The sequence below is a fragment of the Strongylocentrotus purpuratus genome, unplaced genomic scaffold, assembly GCF_000002235.5.
Source record: "Strongylocentrotus purpuratus isolate Spur 01 unplaced genomic scaffold, Spur_5.0 spur5_scaffold_19, whole genome shotgun sequence".
Taxonomy (NCBI): domain Eukaryota; kingdom Metazoa; phylum Echinodermata; class Echinoidea; order Camarodonta; family Strongylocentrotidae; genus Strongylocentrotus; species Strongylocentrotus purpuratus.
Window position 1 is genome coordinate 25,492,258 of NW_022145604.1, and position 27,881 is coordinate 25,520,138.

Here is a 27,881-nt window from a genome sequence, read left to right on the forward strand (position 1 = left end):
GCTCTGTCGTTCACTCGGGTTTTCGCGGTTAGTCTCTTTTTTAGTTGCTCGACGTCTATCAGACATGGGGCCTTGTTTAAAGGCTACCTCCCCCACGGATAATCCACGGTAAATTGGGTCGTCATGCACGCACGTAGCAAGCAAGGGAACGTTCTAAATGTGACTCAATCAAATCATCTGCAAAACATCAAACAAGCAAACAATATGTAAATCAAGTTGGCCGAGGAGTGACCATATATAATGATTGTGCAAACACATTAAGATACGCATCGTGTCCCACTAAATATTAAACATTGTTCAAATCTTCTGTTGTGTGGTCATGCTCAGGCCCGTTCCATGTTGATTCACGAGTATTTTAAATCAAATCATGAAACACTGTCTTTAGAGGTTTAATGTGTTATGATACTTAGTCGTGTTTGATTTTAGGCAAGGGTATATCAAAATGTTATATAAATTGATATACGTATGTACAGTTAGCAATTAAATTATTTATACCATTGCCAAAATTTGCAATTTCTTAAGTAGGTGAAAAATTGATTTGTCCCCGTTTATATTTCTTGAGAATATGATATATTTGAGCTTACATCTAAAAGTATGCAACAAATTAAAGGCCGTAATTCAGCCAGTCCACCTTTCATTCCTTAGTTCCGAATAACACAAAAAACATCAAATTTAGTAGTTGCAGTAGAAGCAGCAGTAGTAGGAGTATAGTAGTAGTAGTAGTAGTAGTAGTAATAGCAGGAGTAGAAGTAGTCGCTATGGTGATGATGACGGTGATGATGATGATTCAAGTTGTTCAAATAGTTTTTATTTTATTTATAAATGAACAAAGCATGCGATGCAACAAAATGTTGAATAGTGCATGATTAACCATGAAAATTATACTTCTAAGTATTGTCATGTAATTACCAGACAACCACATCAATAAATCAAGGTTAGGTTATATACGCAATGAAGATGTTGCGTGTATTAAAGCGGGACTGCACGACTTGTAGCTACTTGCGCCCTCTATATAGCAAACAATGCTTAAGCGGTACCATTTGGTCCCCCATGATTCCTTTTTTTTAATGTTAATTGAGAGCTGTTTTGATGAGATAACCACCTGTCAGTGACCATGCATGAAGGTGCTCTCCTAGCCAAACTAGTGCAGGGACCTGTTTCACAAAACCTTTTTTCAATGACAAATGAAATAAAATCAGTGACAAATCTGTTGATAACCAATCAGAAGCAAGGAATTCAGTAGCTTATAACAAAAACTGTCATTTGTCACTGATGACAAGTTTTGTGAAACGCCCCCCTGATATGCTTTAAACTTGATGAGACCAGGGAGGTGAGACTGAGACGTTCAAGGGTGTTTGCACGTGTTAAACAACCGACTGTTTTTAATTAAAAACTAAAAACCCATGCCCTCTCTCCCCCCCCCCCCCCCTCTCTCTATCTAATCCCCCTCCCCCTCTCTCCCCCTTTCTCTCTCTCTCTCTCTCTCTCTGTCTCTCTCTCTCTCTCTCTCTCTTTCTCTGTCTCTCCCTCATCCGCGTTGTTGATCCGGAATCACACACATCAAGTAAAATTGTGAAAAACATCGGAGATCAACATGAATCACAAAGGTCGTATTCCATAATTGTACTGTATAATATTGATGAAGCTAATTAGATTTAGGTCAGTATGTTTGGAAAGATATGTGCCTGGATACACCCGGGATAGAGGACGGTGAAGAGAGAGAAAGAGAGAGAGAGAGAGAGAGAGAACGAGAGAGAGAGAGAGAGAGAGAGAGAGAGAGAGAAGGGGAGGGATAGAATACACCCACGCAGATACAACATAACAAGCTTTTTACAAGTCATAAAAGCTGGAGAGAGAGAGAGAGAGAAAGCAATGTTATTATTAGAGTCGGGCACAGACATGCGGAGATGTACATGATTAGGCCATTTAATACAAAAATCATGTTTAGCGTCCCCGCCCGCTTCCCTTTTTGTAAAATGAAAAACAAAACGTGAAAAAATACTGCTAAAATAATCTATTTCTGATTTTAAAATCTTTAAAAATAGCCTGTCTGGGTAAAAATGTACAGAGCGGCCATTTTGAAGAAAAAACAGAAGAAAAAAAAAGGGCCTCCTGCTTCCTATTTTCAAAAAGGCAGGACGCTTTACATGTTTTTTTTTTAAATGGCCTTATATATTATAGTGTGAGAGACAGAGAGAGAGAGGAGAGAGAGAGAGAGAGAGAGAGAGAGAGAGAGAGAGAGAGAGAGAGAGAAAGCGAGAGAGAGAGAGAGAGAGAGATAGATTCAGAAACAATCATTCTGATATTAATGTGAAAGAGACAATTAGACGTCGTTGATCAGAGCAACGCAGAACACGACAGACTATGTCATTGAATGCATGGGCGGTGTTGATAAGGAACCCCTACCCACTACCAAGTATCTTGTTTGTTCATCGGTTGGTTAACAGCTGAATAAGTGATTCTACAAGTGACTCCCTTTGTATAATTGAAAATCTATAGTACCCTCTAATCATTCTTAGGTTTTTCATTTCAACCCCCGTATGTGCTATATACATTGGACTATAGACACACATTCTGTCTTTGGAGTAGGAGGCGGAGGGGAGCTCCATCACTCGATTTACCAAACTAGAACGCGTACTGTTGGACACTTTGATCACTCATTTTGAATAAGCACCCTGGCCGTTAAGTTTTAACGGACTTTCTTAACTCACATTACTAGGATTTCAGAAGCGAAAAAAACATTGAAAAGCGCAGTGGATTAATATAGTCGAGCATTCGTTTCAAAACGTCAAGATTTAGGCGCGCCAATTATTGTTACAGATAAACGGCGTAAACAACAGACCAGCTTACTACTGCTAGCAATGGTTTTCCCTAAAGATTATGTATTTGTCATGAGCCCGGAAGTTTATCAATGATGAATAAAAGAGTAAGTGACAGTTTTTTTCCTTTTAGTACAATTGCAATACGTTGGATTCAAGAGACAGAGAGAGAAAGAGAGAGATGGATAGAGAGAGAGAGAGAGCAAAAAAAGGGGGGTATACCAAAGTTGCGTTAAATTTCTTTTTTTTCCTTTAAAATCTTGATTTAAAAGCATGGTTGAGGGTCTGTATGAATTTGAATCATGTTAGTAAACTTCATTCATATACATGAACATGACTTTGTATCCGTATTGAGTTTTGTCTGTGTATTTATTAATTTTCCCAATGTATAACTTACCATCATATCTACCATCTAACCTGTCCAAAGTATTGATTTCATTCACTAATAAAATTTCATATTTTACCGCTAAATTATGGAATAACTTGTCATTGTTCTAGGAACGTTTTGACAGCAATTCATCGTTGAATTCTGTCCAAATGATCAAATGATAGCCGGTTATTTAGTCAACATAAGCTTGTCCGGTAAGAGCCGGCAACGATCTACACCAGTCCGAGATCAGTCTAAGATCTGTCGTTCACCCTCAGGCAACGGTTGTACGACACATGTTAATGGGGCAATTGCACCTCGGTAACTTCCTTCACTAACCGAATTCCTTCCCCCAAGCTAAGACCAAAAGCTATATGCCTATAATCCTAATTTTACCTCCAAACTTCAGACGTAGTAAAGCCCGGAGCAAACGAAGGATGACCCGGGCAACCGATCAAAGACAATACATATTTCCCCCACGTCGGGACCGGTTTGGTCGGTGAAAGGCTTTCGACGTTGAGCTAGACCATGCAGCTACCTATAATAATTTGGCTGAAATTGATCAAGCAAAATGTCAGTGACATACTTTTGAAGGCTGCTTTAAGACATCTCTACTTCCCCAGTCTGACAACTTTCAACCGGTCAGTGGTTGCCCAAAGTGGACGATCTGTCGGATGCCTAGTGTGATAATGAAGTTTAGAAACAATTAGTAGTTTCTTCTGCCAAAATGTCATCACTGCATGCAGTTTCATCCTTTTCTGTCATAAACAGTAGACTAGGCTTGAAAATATTAAAGATAAACGATAGTTTCCATTCTAACATGTCTCTTTGTTTAATTTATAAACTAGGAAGGAAGTCATGACGTGTGATCTGAAGTCTTTCAAGATGGCACTAGCATTTCATCACCCTACAACCTTTGTCAACATGGCAATTTTCCACACCAACATGACTACGACCCGCAACATCGTTAGTGATGCGCCTGACGATGGCTTCGTCAGCCCTCATAATCTAGCAGCAGCCATTATTCTCGTCGTCATTTGCATTGTTGGCATCGTTGGAAACATCTTTGTGATCGTCGCTGTCCAGTTAACCCGCCGCCTTCAAACCTTCACCAACTTCTTCGTCGTCGTCCTGAGTTGTACGGATTTTCTGACCGCAATGACGCTACCTTTCCAGGGTGGCGCACTTCTTGGGCTTGTGGACGCATATTCGGCTTTTGCAGTCGTCTGCGAAGTGATCGGCGGTCTCTCATTTATATTCAACGGATGGAGCATTATTACATTGATTGTGATAGCATTTAATCGATACATCCTAATCACTCAACAGTCGCAAACGTATCGCCGAATATTCTGTAAAAAGAACATCGCCATTATGCTTGCAGTTATTCTCTCATATCCTTTATGTTCCGTCATTCTCTTTGGAACGACTGGTTGGGCGGTGTTTGGAGAAAAATGCAACACGTGCGCTGTAGTGGACGGCAGAGCTTTCAACCTCCTTTCTGGTATTTCCATGGTGACACTGATGGTCGCCATCTTGTATTTCTACCTGAAAATCTACCTCCATGTGCGGAACCACGTCCGAAAAGTGCACGACAAACTGGAGAATCAAAATCCACAGCCCTCGTCTACACAACAATCATCAGTAGAATGTAAGACAACAAAGAAAAATTATAAACAGGAGTCGATTAAGAAAGATAGGCCTAATCGAAAAAACACTGAAGCGAAAATCACCAAAAACATGCTGTTTGTTGTTTTGTGTTTCTTTGTCTGCATGTTACCAATCACGGTTAATTTATTTGCGACCGAGCTCAATCCGACGATGGTAGCTTATTTCGTGGTCTTTCTGTCTGTGAACTGTTCCTTGAACCCTATCATCTATGCCTGGAAGCATCCAGTAATTCACCAGGTGTTCAGGTGCATGCTCAATCGTCGTCTGCGAGATGTTGAAGAGCCTTCCCGGTGGCTTCGGGACCACTTGTCGAAAAGATAAAGACCAGTTATGGTCATGCGATTGCATTTTGACAGAAACGTTGTGGAATCGATCAGAAAAGGTTGATCATCTAGCATATAAGAATTGGTGTGTACTGCGAGGTTCTGGAATCATCAAAATGATAAGAACTCTGGCCCAGCCTTGGTAAAGTTACAAGCACTGTACCCAGAAAGATGGGACTACGCGACACGTGCGTTACAGTTATAAGGTCCAAATAGATATACTAATTTACCAAATCTATCAATAAGTAGGCGGTTTCTCGGCAAAATTTGTATCATCACGTATTAGTCAAAACATAGTCTTTCACATGATTGGCAATTAGAGCTTCCATTTCATTTTTTGAGAGGGGGGCGTTTCCAAAACTGGCCTTTACCTTTAAAGAGAAGGTTGAGTTTTGGGAAGACTGAGGTGAAAAATAATTTATGAGCGTTATCATTGTTTTATGCAAGTGTGAAAGAACATCAGATAATAAATGTCCACTGGAAAGCATGGCTCTTCAAATGTCTTCATATTCTAAATATGGCATGCAACATCATAAAAATCGGAACAGATTTTTATGCTTCGTGTAGTCCCATATACATCTTTCTGTGTACAGTGCTTAATTGTAACATTACCAAGACTGGGCCAAATTTCTAATCATTTTAATGATTCCAGAACCTTGCTGTACACACCTATACTTATATGCCAGATGATTAACCTTTTCTGATCGATTTCACAACGATTCTTTAACAATGCAATCGCTTGACCAGAAATCAACTTATCTTTAAAGGGATTGGGTAACTTTGTCTCAGATTCTGAAACAAAATCCTGGATTTAGCTCATGCTGCTATGATAAATTTAAACCTTTAGGTCAGTCAGGAACCCCATGACTTTTACAAGCCGATCGCCTGTCTGATTATCAAGATATGTATGATTGGAAATCGAAATCAAATTATGCGTTTTCCTAACGGTTTTCATAATACTACAGTCTATTGAGGAAAATGAGTATGGTAAAACTGGTCACTCAAAGGTTTTTACTTCTTGGAGGCACTTCTTGATCATTTTGAATCGCAATTTTGTTAGGGCTTCAATATTTAAGTAATATTGACTGCCTTCTGGGCAATACGACATATATCGCCCGAACCGTAGGTGAGGGTGATATATGACAAGTCGTATTGCCCTGAATTAGGCAGTCAATTTTACTATTATTAACCACATCAGACATCTAGAGCAAACAAGAAACTCTTACTATCTTATACTCTTAAATTATGTAGGCTACACAGGGTTTCCTAGCATTAGAAGTTGCAAAAACATTGTCAAACCAGCACTGTTCATCCAGTGTTTGACAGATTTTCGATACACTGCAAACAGATTGCCTAGGGTGTGATTGTTACGTCACAATGGAGTTCGCGCAAAGTGCGCATTTTCTTATATGCGATGCGCGATGTAAATTACAGTAGCTGAAGCGCGATGTAAATTACAACTGGATCTACATTATTGCTCACTAGTTTAACACGCATTTTGCCATTGACTTTTCTGAGCGGGCTAAAATATTTGTCCATTGGTTTACTGTATAACCTATATTGCCCGCCAAATTACACACAAATCCCATTGACTTTTCTGAGCGGGCTAAAATATTTGTTCATTGGTTTACTGTATAACCTATATTGCCCGCCAAATCACACACAAAATCCCATTGTCTTTTCTGAGCGGACTAACTTATTGTAATTTTGTTGACTTATCCATCAAACCTTGAGGGCAATAACATTAAAAAATTGCCCTGCTCAGATGTCTGATACGGTTAATAATATAGTATTAATGACTGCTTTGAGAGAAATAGTTGTTTTTATACGCTCAAGGGAAGGTTAGAATTGTGCTATTACCCGAGGCGTGCCGAGGGCAATAGCCCAATTGTAACCTTCCCGAGAGCGTATAAAAACAATTATATACCTCACTTAAGTAATCCAGCCATCTGATTGGTCGAAATTGCATTCATAAACTTCAACTGTTCCTGTAAAATTCCCGGTAACCATGCTTAAAACATTTAATATTTTTAATAACCATGGTTATTAAAAAAATAGGTCAGTCTCCATGGTTACCCCATAGGTTTACATGTTAAAAAATGGTTTGAGCGATGGAGGATACCGTATGTGTGCGAATAATTGGTCGGTAATTTCAATACAATTGAATCTCGATCGATCTTACCGACAATTTTATCTTGCATTGTTGACATGAAGACGAAAATAAACTTCCAAAAACAAAAAAAACAACATATGCCGATAGATCTTGATCTAAGTTCGTGCCAATATGCATTGCAAAAGTAAAAGAAGAGTCCGTATATGGAGCTTTTGCGAAGCATTCATCACACGCGAAGCCGGTTTCAATCCATTTTAATGTATATATCGTACAAAACTGCCAAGCATGTTAATAGCGCGCGATGGCCGAAAGGTCTGAGGCGCTGACTTTAGATACATCACCTTTTGTACGCAAGAGTTCGAATCTCATCTTCGACCAAAAAAAAAAGTATTTTTTATTTTTTATTTTTTAGTCTTTTTTTTTCGGCATATAAAAGTATTAATGACTGCTTTAATATTCGAGAAATAGTTGTTTTTATACGCTCTCGGGAAGGTTACAATTGGGCTATTCCCCTCGGCACGCCTCGGGTAATAGCACAATTCTAACCTTCCCTTGAGCGTATAAAAACAACTATTTCTCTCAAAGCAGTCATTAATACTATACTATTTCTCGAATATTAAAGCAGTCATTAATACTTTTATATGCCGAAAAAATAAAAAATAAAAAATAAAAAAACTTTTGTCGAAGATGGGATTCGAACTCTTGCGTACAAAAGGTGATGTAACTAAAATCACCGCCTTAATCCGCTCGGCTATCGCGCTCTGTTTCATCACTTAGTAGTTTTCTCTAATATATACATTAAAATGAATTGAAAACGGCTTCGCGTGTTGGATGCTTCGCTTCTGCTCCATTAAACGGGCCCTTCTTTCACTTTTGCAATGCATATTGGCACGAACTTAGATCAAGATCTATCGGCAGATGTTGTTTTTTTGTTTTTGGAAGTTTATTTTCGTCTTCATGTCAACAATGCAAGATAAAATTGTCGGTAAGATCGATCGAGATTCAATTGTATTGAAATTACCGACCAATTCTTTGCACACGTACGGTATGCTCGATCGCTCAGACCATTTTTTAACATGTAAACCTATGGGGTAACCATGGAGACTGAACTATTTTTCCAATAACCATGGTTACTGGGAATTTTACAGAAATAGTTGAAGTTTATGAATGCAATTTCGACCAATCAGATGGCTGGATTTCTTAAGTGAGGTATATAATACGCCATATCACAGACACTGATTTCACATAGGGCCGTACATCTCAGATTTAACATTGTTAAACGATGCCTTTAAGTAATGTTATGATCGCAACCTGGTCACAACTCACGTGTCTTTAGGCTTTGGGGGTTAGTGTCAAGTATAGTGTTAGGTACAGTTAGAATTTCAGTTTATGTAGGATATTGACCGCGGAAGAGTTGACATCAGATCTTAATCGTATAGACCTCAATTAACTTCATCTTAATTCTACACGGTTTACCATCGATAATTTGGAATGGTTTTCAATCAAAGACGGATCCCTAATATTACTCTTAAAAGAGTGGATATCCACTCCTGTGGATCACGAGAAAAGCTAATCTGGAGGTAACGGTAATTAAGGTTTGGAGTCGTCCCTGGATGGGAGGAGGTCCTTCTCTTTTCTATATTAACACCCTTTTTCTTCCATTAATATTTGTTACGTTTTTCGAAGTAGGCCATATTCGAAATTTCGTTTTCTAATATAGAATATAAGTCAAAAGCATCATGATACAATTGATATGATATCATTGTAAAGCATATAGTCGAGGACCATAGTTGCGTCAGAATTCCTGCTCATAATGCTGCAGCCCCCTGAGCACAGTTTACGTTCATTGTGTATTCAATATTCTGTACATTATATAATTATGTAGTCCATAACTTATATCAAAACCTGCTGATATATTCCTAAAATTCTATATTTAAGAAGATAATGCAGAAACCAATAAATCAAATCAGTTCAATTCAAATAAAAATAAATTATGAAAACTTTATGGCTGATACTGATAGTTGTTTATTAAAGTAGGTGTGTGCGATGTACTCTTGAAAGGTTTGAACAATATCATAAAACGAGCCCCTCCAAAACAATGGACTTCCTAAGTTCCTATTTGCCTATAATAAATGTTTATCAATGTTTTTTCTTGGCCTTCAGTTAAAACGGGGGGGGGGGGACGTCTACCCGGTTCCACTCTCTGGATACACCACTGTCGTCGGCAATGATTGCAGTTGATGTTAAAAAGCTTTAAAGACCCTGTCGGAAGTCAAAAAAGAGAAAGATATGAATTATATATAAACGGAAAGCGCTATAAGCCATAAATCATGATGATATAAATTATATTCTATTTTAGCGTCTGCCAGAGGAGTAACAGCTCTCTGAAAACCCGAAATCTAATGCCTTGAAAATCAGAAGTTGTCGACCTAAAAACAAAACTAGCCATCGACTTGTGGAGTACGCATGCCATATTCACAATGACTTTGCATTAATTAAGCACGGCTCATCACCTCAGCTACATGTACAGATAAGAACTCAATTATTCATACCCTCACCAAGTTTTGTAATTTTGTTTATTAAAGCAATTGAACAAATTATTTGTTCTGATTCATGTTTCTTGAAAGTGTGACATATTAAAGCTTACATCTAAAATTATTCAACAAAGGCCCTTATTCAATGACTGATCCACCTTTCATTCTTGAGCTATGAGAAACACAAAAACATCAAATTTACAAGGGGTATGAATAATTTAGTTGTTTGTATCTACTTGTCGTCAACGTAAGTGCGGCAAATTAAACCGCTGTTGATTTGTAATTAGGCAGGGTGTTGGAAATGAGGTCTCAATTTGCTTTTGTGCATTTCTGAAAGGGAAACGAATTGTTATTATTCTATTTTGTTTTTAAAGCTCATGGGGGGGGGGGGGTTGAGCGAAATATCGGCGGCGCGATTTTCGAATTTCCCGGAGGCAAAAAAGAAAAAGAAAAAATAGTGCTCACTACCCCCCCCCCCCCCCCCCACACACACACACACACACACACTAAGCGAAATATCGGCCTGCACGATTTTCAAACTTCAGCACACTAAATTTCAAACTGATTGTCTTCGGGGGAAGGGGGTTGTCACAGGGGGTAATCTTCCGGGGGTAAATGTCCTAAGGGGGTAATTATCCTGCTGGTAATTGGCCGGGCGGTGATTGCCCAGGGAGTAATTGTCCTAGCACCATCTTTCTGTTGCGTTGAACAATACGAATTAAAGAAAACTGGACATGAGTCTAAGGGATTGAAATCAGACCTTTCGAATTTGATTAAAAGTCATGTTATAGTTATATTTAAGCATTTGTATGCCAATAGAATTTGCCTAAAAATCATTCCAAATAATCGAGAGTCAGAATACATCACGTCACATCACGTTAATAAACCTTTCGAATTTAATTAGATATTTCATCATGTTATTTATATCCTATTTGTTTTTCAAGAGAATAATTGAAAGTCATGTAGCGCCCACCGGTGTAGGGGGAGGGGCATATGAAAGGAAGACAAAATAAAGAAAGGTCATGACTAGGATGCGTGGCAAAACAAACTCATTTTATTCTTAATCTTCTTCTAACAATAATTATTTACATACGATCAAATTGCATAACCATATACACTCTTCAAGGGCTAAACACGAATACATTTAAAAATCTACCTGCACTCATACATTGAATTTGTTAGCTCTCCGGGATTCTCTTCCGAAATATATCACTACGAACATAATCTGGGAAACCTTCATTACGTTACTATCTCCAAAAGAAACTTCCTTACTTCCGTGTTTTATTTACAAGCCCAATATCACTCTTCATGGATCTTCATGGCTACTAATAACTTAATATAAATTCAGTCAATCTACCATTGCTTCTCAAAATATAACTCATCGTTTAGTATCTCCATTAAGAAATCATAAGGACATGAATGATAACATAACCATCCATATACACTTTACGCCCCAGGACTAATGATCATTTGTGCACAAAGACCCTTATAATGTTATTCTACTCACAGCCTTCACTAATCCATTTATTATTAACCAGTCATTTCTTGTCTCGTGTATTCACATTAACACTGGATAAACTCATAACACTTCCTTAACTATTTATGTATTTTCCAATATTCATCTGCATCACTTTGATCCCATACTTCCCTTTTCAGCGAGATTACTGAGCTTGAAAAGATCTTTAAAGGGACTTGGAAACTTTGTGAAGATGAGAGAAAAAGGTGCTAAGGTAGTTAATTCAATGCTAGATGTACAATCAAAGATAATCTGAACGTTTGAGTGAAACAGACCATTATAAATGATACAACTTGGAAAAAAATGATCTGATCGATTCCTGAATTCTCCCAACTATATTATTATAGTTTAATTAAATTGGAGGTGAATGTAAATCGTCAAGAAGCTCTATATACCATTCCAGACATTTAAGTGTTGACAGATTTATATTTAAAAAAACCCTGTTTTATATCTTGTTTTCATGGAAAAACGGCTGAGAAAATTCAGATTACTGTTAGAGGGTGTCGCACAGTGACGCCTTCAAAGAAAACCATAAATATCGTTGTGGTTTGAGAATTTGTTCAGGATATTTTGCATGTTAGAGGGTTAGTAGGGGAGAAGGAATATAACAAGTAACATTTTAAACACAAATTAGGTAGTTTTTCAATCAACCTTGAACAATGTTACCTAGTCACTTTAACAACTTATATTCTAAACTCCTTTCACAGAACTGCACTAATTATTATATAGCACTATCAAACTTACAACCAATATTACGATTTCCTCCTATACTAAAATCTCATCTACACATACATACTTTGTAAACAACAAACTTAATACATGCACATGTATATTCATTCCCTAGTTACATACAAAGTAATTTAGGAGTGAAAGAGAAGGGGTAACAATACAGAGAGAGAGAGGGAGGAGAGAGAGAGAGAGAGAGCCATTATGAAATCACTTTCTCACAGGTTTCACTGCAAACCGCTGCACAATACAAGTGCATACCGCGTTATTTACCATATGGCTCCGTTTAGTCTCATTTCATAACGCCCCCTATCGTCAGAGCATGGTCAGAATCAGCAGCCTAACATGTTAGCCTATGGACGTTTTTTTAAAAAAAAATCGTTAAAAATTCATTTTTTGTTTAAACGAAAAGCACATCCACCCCGACGTACGTTATCACTAGCTCTTTAATTGGAGCCCTCATGTCTCATTGACTTTTGAAAGTTCACCCACCGTAATTTTTCAAAATAGGTTGCAAGCTCGTCATTGCCTATAATACACATGTGAAACAAGTCTAACTTTGGACTCAGTTTACCAAGCGAATTGAAGATTATAGGTCGAGCACACGAAACATAAAAAGCATGAATTATCATAGATCACTTCTGCCTATTTCATTGTGTCCATTTCATCCAACCCCCCACCGTAATTTTTCCATTTAGTAAAAGCAAACATTTTGCCGAGTTTAGCAAAAACATGAATATTCATGAACGGTCAGACAATACAGCCTTTTAGTACGTAACATATAGTGAATGGGAATGGGCGATGATCCGTTCAGGAGGTAGAGGTCAGTGGTTTGTGCTGGCAATGTTCACGCGAGCGAAAATGAGACAATCGGAGCAACATGGGTGCGGTGTGGGCGGGTGTGCGTGCGTTCGTGAAGTTAGCGACCTTAATGAGTGCAGTGTAACCCGTGTGAGAAAGTGTTTATTATTATGTTTTCGTTCTTAGGAAAAATACTCCAAATTAGATTAAAAAATTGACACAAAACAGATAAGGAAGGTAACGGTTTTGGAATCATGACTATTATTTGAACAATCGTTGACGATTTAGTTGAGTTTTCAAAGTTATATTTGTGTTTAGTAATGTACTCTCCACGCGCAATTCACGGGTAGCTAGGCGCGTAGGCGCCAGAGCTAGAGTATGGTCACACTTGTGAACTAGCACCGTATTCTCTTCTCCAAACTTACTTAAGTGTTGTGTATTAAGTAAAACAACATAAACATTAATTTCACAAACTCTATAATAGTTTCATTATCATTACTACAAGTGATTACAATGTTGTCATTCAAATAAATTATCTCTTCCTATTTCTCAAATGTCCGCCCATTGTCAAAATATCATATAATCCAACATACCATAGACAAAGACCATTATCATATTTTTTTTTACACAGTACTACAAAATAGTGAATAATGAAACCAACACTTTTTATGAAGAATAGGAATATACCTCAACTAGAAATGCAATCGTGTCAGAACGATGTGCGTGCAATGACGCCATGTTTACGTGTCAAATGATAGAGCATCTTTCAAACTAGTTATGCAGAGTATGAAATAGCATTTAAATGGCCCTCTTGACAGATTTTAAAAATCCTACTTCGAGATGCTCTGCATTTGTCCACTTAGAATGTGCCTGTAAAATTTCAAGAAAAATAAAGATCTTTCTAGAGGCCAAAAGCATGAACCCGATATGCCCCATAGACAATGCGTGTAATGCATGGGCGGAAAACGTACAGGATCTGTATTATGACCAGAGTGAAATTGTTTTTTCTCTCTCTCTCTTTATGTCTTTTATGGGCCGTATTTGGTATCATTAGAAAGAAAATTTCATGGTTGTTATTTTAAACTACTCTCTTTTCTTTTCTATGATAATCCTATCGAAACACGTGATGTAAAATAGATTTATAGGACAAAATGGCGTCTGAAATGGCCCCCTTGACCAATTTTAAAAAGCCGGCTAAGAGGGGCCCTGCGTATTGCAACTCGGAATGTCACTGCAAATTTTCAAGGAAAAAAAAGGACGTTTAGGGGGCGAAAAGCAGTCTAAAAAATGACGTTATAGCCGATACGTGTTGTAATCGGGCGGAAACTCGGCGGAATTCGTATAGTGACCTTTGTTCAAATGCGATTTACTCACAATTTTCTGTGTGAACATATATCATACTTGGTATCATTCGAAAAGGCATTCATTGCGGTCAGTTTGACACCATTGGCAACTGCGCGCAATATACTGCACGCATCAAACGCGCTATTACGTAATGCATAGTAAATTCATCATTTTTAGGGATAACTTTGCGCTGACATATTCGAATTTTACCAAACTTAGCAGAAAGTTGTTACGTATAGGGCTTCATATGTCTGCCAAGTTTCATTGATGTAGGTATAACGATCGTAATTTAAGAGAATTTTCTTGAAAATGGCGAATTTGGAGGGCAATTTTCTCAAATTTGGTCAGTGTTTAGGGTATATAATTTTGTATATGGCTGGAAAGGGCATATGTTCAAGTATCTAAATCCCCCCAAAAAAGGTACAGGTCTGCCAAGCAATAATAAAGATACGGCCACAGAAAGAAAGGCAATTCCCAGAACTTTAGAGGGCGCTATTTATGTTTTGCATAGCCATTGGAGCATGAAATTTGGCATGGCTATGTGCAATTATGGGAAAAGGATACTGTGGGACTTAAATACAAAACGGAATTTATATAAAAAAGTTATGGCAGTTTTTAGATTTTTAGGGGTCCATTTTTCAAGAATTTGAGAGATTATTGACGGAGTCGGTTTCAGATTTGAATTTTGAGTACGAAGATGGCATTTTGAAGGTCACGTTATACGTCGCAGAGGAAAGAACATCTCTTAGACTATCTAAAAGGAATTTGTTAGAAGTTTGTAGGATCTAGGATCATAGTGGAGATAGGAAAGAAGAAAAAAAAGGCCTAAAAATAGACCAGAAACGGACAAAATGGCGCCTGGACGGTTATGCATGAGTGATTTCGATAATCGAAAAGATAGGTGACATTGATGAGATACTATAGACTATGCCTATGACATTTGAAAGGAAATGGACGTGAGAAAAGCACCTAACTAGGAATAACAAACACTATATGCAAAACGAATGCGATTTTCTGACGAAAAGAAGAAGAAGACTAGAAATGCAATCGTGTCACAACGATGTGCGTGCAATGACGCCGTGTTTCTACGTGTCGAACGAAAGAGCTCCTCTCGGACTATCCAGAGCAATTTGTACGAAGTCTTTAGCTTCTGTAATATTGGAGACAGGTAGGGCGAAAGAAAGGCCTCAATAGTGACCTTGATGGGATGGTAGTGACTATGCCTACGCTGTTTGAAAGAAATTGGGATAGGGGAAAGAACCTAGAAAGGGCTCGCAAGCACTGCGTGCAAAAACAAATGGGATTAGTTGCATGTTCGTCATTGCAATCAAGATCGTTCTAGGGGTCAAAAGCGTGAACCCGATTTGCCCCATAGACAATGCGTGTAATGCATGGGCGGAAAACGTAGAGGATCTGTATTATGACCGGAGTTAAATTGTTTTTTCTCTCTCTCTTTATGTCTCTTTATGGGCCGTATATGGTATCATTGGAAAGAGAATTTCATGGTCGTTATTGTAAACTACTCTTTTTTTTTCTATGATAATCCTATCGAAACATGTGATGTAAAATAGATTTAAAGGACAAAATGGCGTCTTAAATGGCCCCCTTGACCAATTTTAAAAATCCGGCCACGAGGTGCCCTGCGTATTGCATCTCGGAATGTCATTGCAAATTTTCAAGGAAAAAAAAGGATGTTTAGGGGGCGAAAAGTAGTCTGAAAAAAATGACGTCATGTCCGATAAGTGTTATAATCGGGCGGAATTCGTATAGTGACCCTTGTTCAAATGTGATTTACTCACAATTTTCTGTGTAAACATATACCATACTTGGTATCATTCGAAAGGGCACTTCATTGCGGTCAGTTTGACACCATTGTCATCTGCACGCAATGTACTGCACGCATTAAAGGCGCTATTACGTAATGCATAGCAAATTCATCATTTTTGGCGATAACGTTGCGGTGACGTTATTAAAATTTCCCAAATTTAGCAGAAAGTTGTCACGTATATGGATACATGTGTCTGCCAAGTTTCAACGACGTAGGTATAAAGATCGCCATTTTAGAGCAAGTTGAAGTTATTTCGGAATTTTCTTGAAAATGGCGAATTTGGAGGGCAATTTTCTCAAATTTGGTCAGTGATAGGGTATATAATTTTGTATATGGCTGGAAAGGGCATATCTTCAAGTATCTAAATCCAAAAAAGGGTACGGGTTTGCCAAGCCATTATGGAGATACGGCCACAGAGAGAAAGCCAATTCCCAGAACTTTAGAGGGCGCTATTTATGTTTTGCAAAGCCATTGGAGCGTAAAATGTGGCATGGAAATGTGCAATTATGAAATAAAGATACTGCGAGAGGATGAGACGGAACGGAATTGGTTAAAGAAAGTTATTGCAATTTTTAGATTTGTAGGGGTCCATTTTTCAAGAATTTGAGAGATTGTTGACGGAGTCGGTTTCAGATTTAAATTTCGACTATGAAGATGGCATTTTGAAGGAAAGGTTATACGTCGCAGATTAAAGAACATCTCTTAGACTATCTAGAGAAATTTATTAGAAGTTTGTAGGATCTAGGATAATGGAGATAGGAAGGAAGATAGAAAGGCCTTAAAATGGACCAGAAACGGACAAAATGGCGCCTGGACGTTTACGCATGAGTGATTTCAGAAAACGAAAAAGTAGGTGACCTAGATTGGATATCAGAGATTACGCCTACGAAGTTTGAAAGGAATCGAGCAAGAGGAAAGGACCTGGATAGGAATAACAAGCACTACGTGCAAAGCGAATGTGATTCCGGACGACAAGAAGAAGAAGTAAGCATATTAATAATGTGAACGAAAACAAGGCAATGACGAAGGTCGTCATTGCAACTAGTATTCGATTCTTTTCGACCGCTGGAATCCGACACTCAAAAAAGGATCGACACTCAAATAAGTAATTCTGATGGGTTGAAAATGCGCGCTACCAAAGGAAAACCGGCACAATTTTTTTTTTTTTTCAAATGCAAAGTTACGGTGTTATTTTTAATAACAAAAGCAAACAACTACCATCACTAGCTTGACCCTAACATATACTTTTTAAAAGTATTCGACCTCATACAATCACCCTTGGGGTTTTCAAGTTATGAAGGAAAAGAGGAAAGAACTGCCCTTTTCGCTTCGTTTGTTATCTGGAAAACACGTTAACAGGGGAACACAGCAAGTTCATATATTTGATGGTCACCGCGAGTACATTTCGCGTTTAGTAACACAAAGACCTTCGTGATCCTTCCATCAGGTCCCCATTTATCTCCTGGGTATGGAGTGGCAAGTGGAGATTGATGCCTTGCCAAATGACATTAGTGCCGTGTCGGGGATCGAACCAACGAGCTTTATATATATCACATAGGTATTAGAAAGTACTGTACGTTCTTGTCCTTCATTCCTTTGAAATCCATCATGTTTAAATTAGATAGTGACAATTTTTGTTTTGCCTTTCAGATTTATCGAATCCAGCTCATTGCTCTAACGAGAGGTTACCTCCGTGCGCCGTAGGTTCCCAACGTCTTTCTAACCCCATGGCAGCGGGCTACTTCTTCAAAGGAAACTGGCATTCTAACTACTGCCAGCTTCGTAGCTTTGTAATCCCTAGTTCCCTTGAAATGCCTCGCCAATAAAACCCTGTATTCCACGGGGACTCCACCACGAGACAGCATTACGAATACCTCGTGATGAGTCTAAAGAGTTCCCTTGAACCGAATCCCCCTACTTTACAATCTAATTGGAAGGTTGGCCCTTCTATGGCCGAAGACAAAGTAAACAACTTTACGGTTCACTGTCGCCAACACGGATACCCGATCCGAAATAACTGGACGGATGCAACCGAAGTGCAGTACATTGAGGAAGCTCTTGATGAGCTACAAGCGACACCGGATACAGTCTACGTGTTTACAATTTGGGCGCATCTAACCACCCTAAACATGAGTTTCTATGAGCATCGAGTGAGGAGGAAAAAGGCCGCGCTGGAAAGATTGTATCGCCGTAGTCCCGAGACGCTTGTCGTGATCAAAAGCGTGAATACCCGTTCGCACGGGAGCGCGGGATCGTCTGTAACGGTAAGCGATTGGTACGCGCGAGAACTGGACATGAAGCTTAGGGAAATATTCAAGAGCTACGATAAGAAAATTGGATTCATAGACCAGTGGTCGATGGTGGTAGGATTTTCGAATCCGGATGCCATTCATCCAGGCCAGGGAGTTATATATAGTGGAATAACTACATTACTGTCTTTGGCATGGCTATGTGCAATTATGGGATTAGGATACTGTGAGACTTAAATACAAAACGGATTTTATATAAGAAAGTTATGGCAGTTTTTAGATTTTTAGGGGTCCATTTTTCAAGAATTTGAGAGATTTTTGACGGAGTCGGTTTCAAGTTTAACATTTGAGTACGAAGATGGCATTTTGAAGGTCAAGTTATACGTCGCAGAGGAAAGAACATCTCTTAGACTATCTAAAAGGAATTTATTAGAAGTTTGTAGGATCTAGGATAGTGGAGATAGGAAGGAAGAAAGAAAGGCCTAAAAATAGACCAGAAACGGACAAAATGGCGCCTGGATGGTTATGGATGAGTGATTTCGATAATCAAAAAAATAGGTGACCTTGATGAGATACTAGAGACTATGCCTATGACATTTGAAAGGAAATGGACATGAGAAAAGCACCTAACTAGGACATATTGCTCCGATTGTCTCATTTTCGCTCGCGTGAACATTGCCAGCACAAACCACTGACCTCTGCCTCCTGAACGGATCATCGCCCATTCCATTCACAATACGTTACGTACTATAAAGGCTGTATTGTCTGACCGTTCATGAATATTCATGTTTTTGCTAAACTCGGCAAAATGTTTGCTTTTACTAAATGGAAAAATTACGGTGGGGGGTTGGATGAAATGGACATAATGAAATAGGCAGAAGTGATCTATGATAATTCATGCTTTCTATGTTTCGTGTGCTCGACCTATAATCTTCAAATCGCTTGGTAAACTGAGTCCAAAGTTAGACTTGTTTCACATGTGTATTGTAGGCAATGGCGAGCTTGCAACCTATTTTGAAAAATTACGGTGGGTGAACTTTCAAAAGTCAATGAGACATGAGGGCTCCAATGAAAGAGCTAGTGATAACGTACGTCGGGGTGGATGTGCTTTTCGTTTAAACAAAAAATGAATTTTTAACGATTTTTAAAAAAAACGTCCATAGGCTAACATGTTACGCTGCCGACTCAGATCATGCTCTGACGATAGGGGGCGTTGTGAAGTGAGACTAACCGGAGCCATATGATAACAAACACTATATGCAAAACGAAACAATGCGATTTTCTGACGAAAAGAAGAAGACTAGTATTCGATTCTTTTCGACCGCTGGAATCCGACACTCAAAAAAGGATCGACACTCAAATAAGTAATTCTGATGGGTTGAAAATGCGCGCTACCATAGGAAAACCGGCACAATTTTTTTTAAAATCAAATGCAAAGTTACGGTGTTATTTTTAATAAAAAAAGCAAACATCTACCATCACTAGCTTGACCCTAAAATATACTTTTTAAAAGTATTCGACCTCATACAATCACCCTTGGGGTTTTCAAGTTATGAAGGAAAAGAGGAAAGAACTGCCCTTTTCGCTTCGTTTGTTATCTGGAAAAAACGTTAACAGGGGAACACAGCAAGTTCATATATATGATGGTCACCGCGAGTACATTTCGCGTTTAGTAACACAAAGACTTTCGTGATCCTACCATCAGGTCTCCATTTATCTCCTGGGTATGGAGTGGCAAGTGGAGATTGATGCCTTGCCAAAGGACATTAGTGCTGTGTCGGGGATCGAACCAACGAGCTTTATATATATCACATAGGTATTAGAAAGTACTGTACGTTCTTGTCCTTCATTCCTTTGAAATCCATCATGTTTAAATTAGATAGTGACAATTTTTGTTTTGCCTTTCAGATTTATCGAATCCAGCTCATTGCTCTAACGAGAGGTTACCTCCGTGCGCCGTAGGTTCCCAACGTCTTTCTAACCCCATGGCAGCGGGCTACTTCTTCAAAGGAAACTGGCATTCTAACTACTGCCAGCTTCGTAGCTTTGTAATCCCTAGTTCCCTTGAAATGCCTCACCAATAAAACCCTGTATTCCACGGGGACTCCACCACGAGACAGTATTACGAATACCTCGTGATGAGTCTAAAGAGTTCCCTTGAACCGAATCCCCCTACTTTACAATCTAATTGGAAGGTTGGCCCTTCTATGGCCGAAGACAAAGTAAACAACTTTACGGTTCACTCTCGCCAACACGGATACCCGATCCGAAATAACTGGACGGATGCAACCGAAGTGCAGTACATTGAGGAAGCTCTTGATGAGCTACAAGCGACACCAGATACAGTCTACGCGTTTACAATTTGGGCGCATCTAACCACCCTAAACATGAGTTTCTATGAGCATCGAGTGAGGAGGAAAAAGGCCGCGCTGGAAAGATTGCATCGCCGTAGTCCCGAGACGCTTGTCGTTATCAAAAGCGTGAATACCCGTTCGCACGGGAGCGCGGGATCGTCTGTAACGGTAAGCGATTGGTACGCGCGAGAACTGGACATGAAGCTTAGGGAAATATTCAAGAGCTACGATAAGAAAATTGGATTCATAGACCAGTGGTCGATGGTGGTAGGATTTTCGAATCCGGATGCCATTCATCCATGCCAGGGAGTTATATATAGTGGAATAACTACATTACTGTCTTTGGCATGGCTTTGTGCAATTATGGGATTAGGATACTGTGAGACTTAAATACAAAACGGATTTTATATAAGAAAGTTATGGCAGTTTTTAGATTTTTAGGGGTCCATTTTTCAAGAATTTGAGAGATTTTTGACGGAGTCGGTTTCAAGTTTAACATTTGAGTACGAAGATGGCATTTTGAAGGTCAAGTTATACGTCGCAGAGGAAAGAACATCTCTTAGACTATCTAAAAGGAATTTATTAGAAGTTTGTAGGATCTAGGATAGTGGAGATAGGAAGGAAGAAAGAAAGGCCTAAAAATAGACCAGAAACGGACAAAATGGCGCCTGGATGGTTATGGATGAGTGATTTCGATAATCAAAAAAATAGGTGACCTTGATGAGATACTAGAGACTATGCCTATGACATTTGAAAGGAAATGGACATGAGAAAAGCACCTAACTAGGAATAACAAACACTATATGCAAAACGAAACAATGCGATTTTCTGACGAGAAGAAGAAGAAGACTAGTATTCGATTCTTTTCGACCGCTGGAATCCGACACTCAAAAAAGGATCGACACTCAAATAAGTAATTCTGATGGGTTGAAAATGCGCGCTACCAAAGGAAAACCGGCACAATTTTTTTTCAATCAAATGCAAAGTTACGGTGTTATTTTTAATAAAAAAAGCAAACATCTACCATCACTAGCTTGACCCTAAAATATACTTTTTTAAAGTATTCGACCTCATACAATCACCCTTGGGGTTTTCAAGTTATGAAGGAAAAGAGGAAAGAACTGCCCTTTTCGCTTCGTTTGTTATCTGGAAAACACGTTAACAGGGGAACACAGCAAGTTCATATATATGATGTTCACCGCGAGTACATTTCGCGTTTAGTAACACAAAGACTTTCGTGATCCTACCATCAGGTCTCCATTTATCTCCTGGGTATGGAGTGGCAAGTGGAGATTGATGCCTTGCCAAAGGACATTAGTGCTGTGTCGGGGATCGAACCAACGAGCTTTATATATATCACATAGGTATTAGAAAGTACTGTACGTTCTTGTCCTTCATTCCTTTGAAATCCATCATGTTTAAATTAGATAGTGACAATTTTTGTTTTGCCTTTCAGATTTATCGAATCCAGCTCATTGCTCTAACGAGAGGTTACCTCCGTGCGCCGTAGGTTCCCAACGTCTTTCTAACCCCATGGCAGCGGGCTACTTCTTCAAAGGAAACTGGCATTCTAACTACTGCCAGCTTCGTAGCTTTGTAATCCCTAGTTCCCTTGAAATGCCTCACCAATAAAACCCTGTATTCCACGGGGACTCCACCACGAGACAGTATTACGAATACCTCGTGATGAGTCTAAAGAGTTCCCTTGAACCGAATCCCCCTACTTTACAATCTAATTGGAAGGTTGGCCCTTCTATGGCCGAAGACAAAGTAAACAACTTTACGGTTCACTCTCGCCAACACGGATACCCGATCCGAAATAACTGGACGGATGCAACCGAAGTGCAGTACATTGAGGAAGCTCTTGATGAGCTACAAGCGACACCAGATACAGTCTACGCGTTTACAATTTGGGCGCATCTAACCACCCTAAACATGAGTTTCTATGAGCATCGAGTGAGGAGGAAAAAGGCCGCGCTGGAAAGATTGCATCGCCGTAGTCCCGAGACGCTTGTCGTTATCAAAAGCGTGAATACCCGTTCGCACGGGAGCGCGGGATCGTCTGTAACGGTAAGCGATTGGTACGCGCGAGAACTGGACATGAAGCTTAGGGAAATATTCAAGAGCTACGATAAGAAAATTGGATTCATAGACCAGTGGTCGATGGTGGTAGGATTTTCGAATCCGGATGCCATTCATCCATGCCAGGGAGTTATATATAGTGGAATAACTACATTACTGTCTTTGGCATGGCTATGTGCAATTATGGGATTAGGATACTGTGAGACTTAAATACAAAACGGATTTTATATAAGAAAGTTATGGCAGTTTTTAGATTTTTAGGGGTCCATTTTTCAAGAATTTGAGAGATTTTTGACGGAGTCGGTTTCAAGTTTAACATTTGAGTACGAAGATGGCATTTTGAAGGTCAAGTTATACGTCGCAGAGGAAAGAACATCTCTTAGACTATCTAAAAGGAATTTATTAGAAGTTTGTAGGATCTAGGATAGTGGAGATAGGAAGGAAGAAAGAAAGGCCTAAAAATAGACCAGAAACGGACAAAATGGCGCCTGGATGGTTATGGATGAGTGATTTCGATAATCAAAAAAATAGGTGACCTTGATGAGATACTAGAGACTATGCCTATGACATTTGAAAGGAAATGGACATGAGAAAAGCACCTAACTAGGACATATTGCTCCGATTGTCTCATTTTCGCTCGCGTGAACATTGCCAGCACAAACCACTGACCTCTGCCTCCTGAACGGATCATCGCCCATTCCATTCACAATACGTTACGTACTATAAAGGCTGTATTGTCTGACCGTTCATGAATATTCATGTTTTTGCTAAACTCGGCAAAATGTTTGCTTTTACTAAATGGAAAAATTACGGTGGGGGGTTGGATGAAATGGACATAATGAAATAGGCTGAAGTGATCTATGATAATTCATGCTTTCTATGTTTCGTGTGCTCGACCTATAATCTTCAAATCGCTTGGTAAACTGAGTCCAAAGTTAGACTTGTTTCACATGTGTATTGTAGGCAATGGCGAGCTTGCAACCTATTTTGAAAAATTACGGTGGGTGAACTTTCAAAAGTCAATGAGACATGAGGGCTCCAATGAAAGAGCTAGTGATAACGTACGTCGGGGTGGATGTGCTTTTCGTTTAAACAAAAAATGAATTTTTAACGATTTTTAAAAAAAACGTCCATAGGCTAACATGTTAGGCTGCCGACTCAGATCATGCTCTGACGATAGGGGGCGTTGTGAAATGAGACTAACCGGAGCCATATGATAACAAACACTATATGCAAAACGAAACAATGCGATTTTCTGACGAAAAGAAGACGAAGACTAGTATTCGATTCTTTTCGACCGCTGGAATCCGACACTCAAAAAAGGATCGACACTCAAATAAGTAATTCTGATGGGTTGAAAATGCGCGCTACCAAAGGAAAACCGGCACAATTTTTTTTAAAATCAAATGCAAAGTTACGGTGTTATTTTTAATAAAAAAAGCAAACATCTACCATCACTAGCTTGACCCTAAAATATACTTTTTAAAAGTATTCGACCTCATACAATCACCCTTGGGGTTTTCAAGTTATGAAGGAAAAGAGGAAAGAACTGCCCTTTTCGCTTCGTTTGTTATCTGGAAAAAACGTTAACAGGGGAACACAGCAAGTTCATATATATGATGGTCACCGCGAGTACATTTCGCGTTTAGTAACACAAAGACTTTCGTGATCCTACCATCAGGTCTCCATTTATCTCCTGGGTATGGAGTGGCAAGTGGAGATTGATGCCTTGCCAAAGGACATTAGTGCTGTGTCGGGGATCGAACCAACGAGCTTTATATATATCACATAGGTATTAGAAAGTACTGTACGTTCTTGTCCTTCATTCCTTTGAAATCCATCATGTTTAAATTAGATAGTGACAATTTTTGTTTTGCCTTTCAGATTTATCGAATCCAGCTCATTGCTCTAACGAGAGGTTACCTCCGTGCGCCGTAGGTTCCCAACGTCTTTCTAACCCCATGGCAGCGGGCTACTTCTTCAAAGGAAACTGGCATTCTAACTACTGCCAGCTTCGTAGCTTTGTAATCCCTAGTTCCCTTGAAATGCCTCACCAATAAAACCCTGTATTTCCACGGGGACTCCACCACGAGACAGTATTACGAATACCTCGTGATGAGTCTAAAGAGTTCCCTTAAACCGAATCCCCCTACTTTACAATCTAATTGGAAGGTTGGCCCTTCTATGGCCGAAGACAAAGTAAACAACTTTACGGTTCACTCTCGCCAACACGGATACCCGATCCGAAATAACTGGACGGATGCAACCGAAGTGCAGTACATTGAGGAAGCTCTTGATGAGCTACAAGCGACACCGGATACAGTCTACGTGTTTACAATTTGGGCGCATCTAACCACCCTAAACATAAGTTTCTATGAGCATCGAGTGAGGAGGATAAAGGCTGCGATGGAAAGATTGCATCGCCGTAGTCCCGAGACGCTTGTCGTCATAAAAAGCGCGAATACCCGTTCGCACGGGAGCGCGGGATCGTCTGTAACGGTAAGCGATTGGTACGCGCGAGAACTGGACATGAAGCTGAGGGAAATATTCAAGAGCTACGATAAGAAAATTGGATTCATAGACCAGTGGTCGATGGTGGTAGGATTTTCGAATCCGGATGCCATTCATCCAGGCCAGGGAGTTATATATATAGTGGAATAACTACATTACTGTCTTTGGCATGGCTATGTGAATTCATGGGATTATGATACTGTGAGACTTAAATATAAAACGGATTTTATATAAGAAAGTTATGGCAGTTTTTAGATTTTTAGGGGTCCATTTTTCAAGAATTTGAGAGATTTTTGACGGAGTCGGTTTCAAGTTTAACATTTGAGTACGAAGATGGCATTTTGAAGGTCAAGTTATACGTCGTAGAGGAAAGAACATCTCTTAGACTATCTAAAAGGAATTTATTAGAAGTTTGTAGGATCTAGGATAGTGGAGATAGGAAGGAAGAAAGAAAGGCCTAAAAATAGACCAGAAACGGACAAAATGGCGCCTGGATGGTTATGGATGAGTGATTTCGATAATCAAAAAAATAGGTGACCTTGATGAGATACTAGAGACTATGCCTATGACATTTGAAAGGAAATGGACATGAGAAAAGCACCTAACTAGGAATAACAAACACTATATGCAAAACGAAACAATGCGATTTTCTGACGAAAAGAAGAAGAAGACTAGTATTCGATTCTTTTCGACCGCTGGAATCCGACACTCAAAAAAGGATCGACACTCAAATAAGTAATTCTGATGGGTTGAAAATGCGCGCTACCAAAGGAAAACCGGCACAATTTTTTTTTTTTTTCAAATGCAAAGTTACGGTGTTATTTTTAATAACAAAAGCAAACAACTACCATCACTAGCTTGACCCTAACATATACTTTTTAAAAGTATTCGACCTCATACAATCACCCTTGGGGTTTTCAAGTTATGAAGGAAAAGAGGAAAGAACTGCCCTTTTCGCTTCGTTTGTTATCTGGAAAACACGTTAACAGGGGAACACAGCAAGTTCATATATTTGATGGTCACCGCGAGTACATTTCGCGTTTAGTAACACAAAGACCTTCGTGATCCTTCCATCAGGTCCCCATTTATCTCCTGGGTATGGAGTGGCAAGTGGAGATTGATGCCTTGCCAAATGACATTAGTGCCGTGTCGGGGATCGAACCAACGAGCTTTATATATATCACATAGGTATTAGAAAGTACTGTACGTTCTTGTCCTTCATTCCTTTGAAATCCATCATGTTTAAATTAGATAGTGACAATTTTTGTTTTGCCTTTCAGATTTATCGAATCCAGCTCATTGCTCTAACGAGAGGTTACCTCCGTGCGCCGTAGGTTCCCAACGTCTTTCTAACCCCATGGCAGCGGGCTACTTCTTCAAAGGAAACTGGCATTCTAACTACTGCCAGCTTCGTAGCTTTGTAATCCCTAGTTCCCTTGAAATGCCTCACCAATAAAACCCTGTATTTCCACGGGGACTCCACCACGAGACAGTATTACGAATACCTCGTGATGAGTCTAAAGAGTTCCCTTGAACCGAATCCCCCTACTTTACAATCTAATTGGAAGGTTGGCCCTTCTATGGCCGAAGACAAAGTAAACAACTTTACGGTTCACTCTCGCCAACACGGATACCCGATCCGAAATAACTGGACGGATGCAACCGAAGTGCAGTACATTGAGGAAGCTCTTGATGAGCTACAAGCGACACCGGATACAGTCTACGTGTTTACAATTTGGGCGCATCTAACCACCCTAAACATGAGTTTCTATGAGCATCGAGTGAGGAGGAAAAAGGCCGCGCTGGAAAGATTGCATCGCCGTAGTCCCGAGACGCTTGTCGTGATCAAAAGCGTGAATACCCGTTCGCACGGGAGCGCGGGATCGTCTTTAACAGTAAGCGATTGGTACGCGCGAGAACTGGACATGAAGCTTAGGGAAATATTCAAGAGCTACGATAAGAAAATTGGATTCATAGACCAGTGGTCGATGGTGGTAGGATTTTCGAATCCGGATGCCATTCATCCAGGCCAGGGAGTTATATATAGTGGAATAACTACATTACTGTCTTTGGCATGGCTATGTGCAATTATGGGATTAGGATACTGTGAGACTTAAATACAAAACGGATTTTATATAAGAAAGTTATGGCAGTTTTTAGATTTTTAGGGGTCCATTTTTCAAGAATTTGAGAGATTTTTGACGGAGTCGGTTTCAAGTTTAACATTTGAGTACGAAGATGGCATTTTGAAGGTCAAGTTATACGTCGCAGAGGAAAGAACATCTCTTAGACTATCTAAAAGGAATTTATTAGAAGTTTGTAGGATCTAGGATAGTGGAGATAGGAAGGAAGAAAGAAAGGCCTAAAAATAGACCAGAAACGGACAAAATGGCGCCTGGATGGTTATGGATGAGTGATTTCGATAATCAAAAAAATAGGTGACCTTGATGAGATACTAGAGACTATGCCTATGACATTTGAAAGGAAATGGACATGAGAAAAGCACCTAACTAGGAATAACAAACACTATATGCAAAACGAAACAATGCGATTTTCTGACGAAAAGAAGAAGAAGACTAGTATTCGATTCTTTTCGACCGCTGGAATCCGACACTCAAAAAAGGATCGACACTCAAATAAGTAATT

The 27,881-nt window shown here is 39.4% G+C and overlaps 1 protein-coding gene across 1 annotated transcript; it reads left to right on the forward strand.

Moving 5' to 3' along the window:
• The first annotated feature begins 4,071 nt into the window (after positions 1 to 4,071).
• On the forward strand, positions 4,072 to 26,691 carry LOC115925856 (beta-1 adrenergic receptor-like). The gene is made up of 2 exons (XM_030989870.1): positions 4,072 to 4,834; positions 26,516 to 26,691. The coding sequence occupies exons 1-2, from the start codon at positions 4,072 to 4,074 to the stop codon at positions 26,689 to 26,691; spliced, it is 939 nt and encodes a 312-aa protein (XP_030845730.1).
• The last annotated feature ends 1,190 nt before the right edge of the window (positions 26,692 to 27,881 follow it).